The sequence below is a fragment of the Amphiprion ocellaris genome, chromosome 2 (assembly GCF_022539595.1).
Source record: "Amphiprion ocellaris isolate individual 3 ecotype Okinawa chromosome 2, ASM2253959v1, whole genome shotgun sequence".
NCBI classification, from domain to species: Eukaryota; Metazoa; Chordata; class Actinopteri; family Pomacentridae; genus Amphiprion; species Amphiprion ocellaris.
Window position 1 is genome coordinate 39,848,975 of NC_072767.1, and position 5,000 is coordinate 39,853,974.

General features: G+C 42.9%; 1 protein-coding gene across 1 annotated transcript; it reads left to right on the forward strand.

Annotated features, from left to right (window-relative positions):
* The first annotated feature begins 1,446 nt into the window (after positions 1-1,446).
* On the forward strand, positions 1,447-4,676 carry peak3 (PEAK family member 3). The gene is made up of 4 exons (XM_023267272.3): positions 1,447-1,682; positions 1,981-2,114; positions 2,442-3,001; positions 3,332-4,676. The coding sequence occupies exons 1-4, from the start codon at positions 1,627-1,629 to the stop codon at positions 4,310-4,312; spliced, it is 1,731 nt and encodes a 576-aa protein (XP_023123040.1). The 5' UTR covers positions 1,447-1,626; the 3' UTR covers positions 4,313-4,676.
* Positions 4,677-5,000: the final 324 nt, after the last annotated feature.

The following is a 5,000-nucleotide window of genomic DNA, read 5'->3' on the forward strand; positions in this document are numbered from 1 at the left end:
GTTCTTCAGTGAGATGAACGTTGGTTGTGGTGTGACAGATATAGAAAAACTGAGAGACAACAGGCCTTTAACCAAGAGGATGTGTGAGTCATTCTGCGATGGGGGCACTTCAGCAGCACAAGAATACACTCAAGGTAGCACGACAGCCCAGATAATGACTGACATTAGAATATCATAGACAGATATGGATGAGTGGGAGTTGCATATATATCACTGACATCACACAAGTGTTGTTGCACCTATCAGCATATCCAAAACTGGCCACTATAATCAATTGTTTATCCACTTGCGCCTTCTCACACTGGTGGTCTATAAGTGAGCAAAAAGCAGCTATTAATATTTAAGATGTTTTGTAGCCTGTATTTTGCCCACAACATCACCATTTATAATATCTACGCCAGCAGCACGGCCTTTCTGAAAGAATTTAGACATTCATGTTAGCATCCTGATGATAGCTTTTAGCTCGGCTACAGGTTGACAGATCGATTACAGGGTCAAATAAAAAATAACAAAATGTTTTCAAAAGTATAAAAACTGCAAAAAAGAGAAGAAAAGAAAGAAAAACAGAGAAAATATGGCAGCGAGAGTGTCAGGAAAAAATACATTAACAATGACGGAATGCTGTATTGTTCAAAAACGGTAAAAGCATTGACAATAACAGCAAATATGTGGAAAACAATGGTATTTTTAGCACATTTAAATACAGTAAAACAGTGTAGTGTTACAGTGACACATTGTGTAGTAACTTTCAATGTACAGTCCACATGTCAATTAAGACAAGATTTTTGAGTCTCTTTCTGCATTTTCACAAAATAGAGACATCTGTAAAATAACAGCAAATTATTATTCTTAGTCGTATTTAGTAATAAAAACTGATTTTTTTTAGTTTTCAAAGAAACATTTGAATTTACTGCAAACAGAAATGGTTTATGAGTTGGATTATATTTTCATTAATTTTGTTTAAAAAAAAACAAAAAAAAACAGATTCTCCAGTCTTGCTGCAGACATTCAGCATCCCTCAATCCTCAAGACCCTTTAAGGAGACAGTTACTAGCTCTTACATCTGTCTTCATCTGCTTAAATATTTTCTTCCCTTTAAAGTCAGTAAAAGCAAAAACAACCACATGCAAGCCCCGACCCTCTGAGAAGGTATTGCACATGTAAAGGCTCAAACTGCATCATCCAAAGGAGACAAACTGCATACTGAAGCTACACATGGCGAATGTAGATCAACTGAATAAAAGAAAGGAGAAAACGGTTGCAAATCGAAGAGGCTCAGCTGTAGCTGCTGTTCCCCGTTCTGTCAAGTTGAGGTTAACTCAGAGAGCAGTTTTGCCCTCAGAACAGACTTAACTTTTCCGGTGCTAACCTCAAGATCAGGCTGAAAACGATTAGAGCAAAAGATAGGCAGAGCAACGGTGAGAAAAAGAACAAACTCAGTTTAAAATATGCAAGTGCGAGGATGAGATGGTAAGAGGCAGACAAAAAGTGACAGAGGGAGTAACTGAGACAGACAGGAAGTCTTTCAGCAGTAGTTAGCCACCTCACACACAGCGTTCAGTGACAGCAGTGAAGTGTGTTAGAGGTGGAGGAGCCGGTAGACTGCTTTAACTTAGTAGATACCTGATGGCGTCTGGCAGAGCGGACGAACAGCCACCAGCTCTACCTGTCAAACAGCACAGGTAAGTCCAACAAACTAAATATTTTATCTGTCTTTCCTGGGTTTTTAGTTTTTTACAGAGTCTCCTATTGGCTCTTAAATGAAGCATGACAGTTAGAATTTAAATACAGATTGCAGAGCTCACCCTTTCTGCAATTTGTACATGCAGTGCATGCTGCAGGTACATATAATGTGCAGCGCAGACAACAAACTGGAACCAATTTTTTCATGATGTTTCACCAATAACTTTTTGCAGACACAAACTTTACAGCAGCAGTCTGTTTGTGCAGATATTCATTGCTTTTCTGTGCATCCCTCAGACGTTTCAGTGCTGAGTCTGACTGCACTTTGCTCAGCCCTGTTGGACTCCAGCATCAAAACTATGCATACAATGATGTCTTCCCTGAACCTACCGACTGTCATGCAGCCCAGTGCCCCATACACCAGCGCTACGGTAGGTTTACGAACAGATGAAGTGATTTAATGAGGGGTAGAGGCTGCATACAGCAAATATCAGTTCATTTACTACATCGCCACCTGTTTGTTAGTGTGATGGGGAACAAGCATGGCCTAGTACAACATGTGGTTGATTCCTCTCAGTTCATCTTTCAGTTCGTGAGAACTAAAGAGAGGAAGTCACCTTCTGTAAGTTTTACTTTCAGTAAAATACATGTGATGTTTAAAGAGTGACTTGCAGATTCTAGGGATTCTTGTTATTCATGAGATACAGTCTCTTCATTGCTCACTGTTTGATTCTAATTTAAATCCCTGTCTCGGCCAGATCCCTCCAGACACCAGCTGAGATTTTTCTCCGATGACATCCCGCCGCCTGTCCCGAAGAAGAGGTTAGCTCGGACCCTCTCCCACCCCGGCATAAATGTGCCTTCACCGTCACCTCTGTCTCCCTTCTTACCTCTGCAAAGACAACCTCAAAACTTTGACAACCCCCTGTACATGATGGCACCCATACCTGCCACTTATTTCCACGAGGAGACGGAAGAGATTGAAGCACCCAGAAAGAGTCCTGTCCCCTCACTGTCCATCTCCCAGCTGTCTTTTGACACTCCAGACGAACACCTGCCCTTTCTCTTCAGCGGCTTCACCGACCAGAGGGTTGTTTCTCAGGGGATTCAGCACCGCCAGCTACTCTTTCTCAGAAGCATGGCACAGAGCGTGGAGGCCGGGAGCCTGCTGCAGGGAGAGGCCTCAGGCAGGGACGTCAGCTCATACCAGCCTCAAGATTTCCTGCTGTGTGAGTGCAGCACACCAAAGCAGGTTGGAGTCACAATTTACTACAGCCTGCAGAGCCCCAAGTTCCCAGGGAGACTGCTCGGTTTGAGGGTAATGTTGCATCTTTTTATTCATTCCACAGTTTACAACATGTCCTGTATGCTGTATATTAGAATTTGTGGATCTAAGAATGCCATTTACAGCTCCATTGCATGTGAAATTGAATGCAAAAAAAGTGCACATGGCAGTCAGTAACAACAACATGATCTTTATCAACTTAAACAACTGTTACTTTGACGTGCGGTACCCACAGCACTTCCTCTAAACTGTCATCAGGTGGTACAGCTGCAGCACAATTTCTTCCTTTTATATTCATTACTAAATACTGCTGCAGGGCAAGTGACAATATGTTTATTTTCTCCATTTTTTTATTCTGTGCAGGTACACAAACAGACTGAAGCCTCAACTTGCACCAAACATCATCCATCGCATGTCAACGTGCAAGATGTTATTGCCTCTTTTCAACCCAGTAAAAACAACGCTGTCACTTTGCAAACTGAGGATCCCAGAGCAGCCTCTTCTGCTAAACCACCAGGTGGAAGTAGCACAGAGTCCATGAATGCAAGAGTCCCTACAGTTCAGGTTTTCCTACAGAAAGGTCATACTGTGAGCGTTGAGAGAGACCTGCCACAAGCCACTCTAAAGGACTTTGTTCAGCTGCAGAGCTCCGAGTGTTTAGATTATGACAGACAGGTTTGTGTTCTGCTGCTGCAGATTTTAATGGGCTCACACCATCTGTACCACAACAGTGCTGCAGCAGCTGAGCTCAGGCCCCAGGAGATCCTCCTGGTGTGGCCCAGCAGGCAGAAGGACAAGAGGGAGAAAAGGGAAATGGAGTGGGAAATGATGGAAGAACCATGTAGGATCCAGATGTCATGGAGGACACATGGTTCTCCTCGTGTGGTGCTGAGGCCACAGTCTTCTGCTCTTTCTCTACCTCAACCCCTTACTGCCATTAAACTCCAGATTGCAGCGTTAATTCCGTTCTGCCTGCACCCACAAGAGAGCCAAGCATCTGTGGGTTCAGCTCTGTCCTCATATCGAGTGGGTCTTAATCACGTGTCCTCTCTGCTGCAGAGCAACAGCGGGCCCCAGATGTTAGACATAGCGGCCATGCTTCAGGTGCTCCTCTGGGGGCCACGTGTCCCCCTCTTCAGTCACCGAGGCTCCACAACCACCGCGATGCACAACTGGCTGACCATCAAACGAGCCCTGCTGGTGATGAAGTTGGCAGAAAGAGGACTGATCCAGGATCAGTCTGCTCTGGACTGGGAGGTCTGCTTGTGTCTGCAGTATCTGTCATTTACAGACTCTGAAACAATCGAAAGTGTGACCAGTCAGTTGTGGAACTCTGAACACTGACGGAAACTTACAGTCAACATGTAAGTAGCTGCTATGAATGAAACTGTTCCTTTGATAATGTAAACTTTTAATCTACGCTAAAAAAATATTTCCATCCTTTTCTGTAGCCCTAGCTTCACATTCCTTTTTACAATGTGAAATCTGTTTGATGAAATGCATCTCTGGTCAACAATTAATTTCTCAATCAGCTTCTTGCTACAAGTGATCAAACTGTAAAACTGTTTTCTGAGTTTCATTAAATGTTCTGTACATCCATCTTTTTGTGCACCTCTCACTGGTTTGCAGAGTGATGTCTTTTTATGCACCAATCAAGATTTCCAGAAAACTGCTTAAAAATAATAATAAACATTCTTCTGAAAACTCATTTTTAGCCACTTTGGGATAAATTTCCTTTCAAAATTATGCTGCTATCACTGAATATTCTTGAATGAATCATGAAGACAACTATACCTGTAATGATCAGGCTAGCTAGCAGCATCTGAAAGGCCTTTTCCCACAGCCTAATGTTTTCCAAAATAGATAATCCCACACTCACACCCATTTCACACAGTAGGACAGGTGCACAGAGGTGTGAAAGCAATGCCATTAAAAAGGTGTATCCTGCTTCCGACGTCTCAATTTATCACAACAAGAGTACAAAGACAGAATTCTTGGGAGAGATTAGGATGCAATCATAAGGGGGTTTACG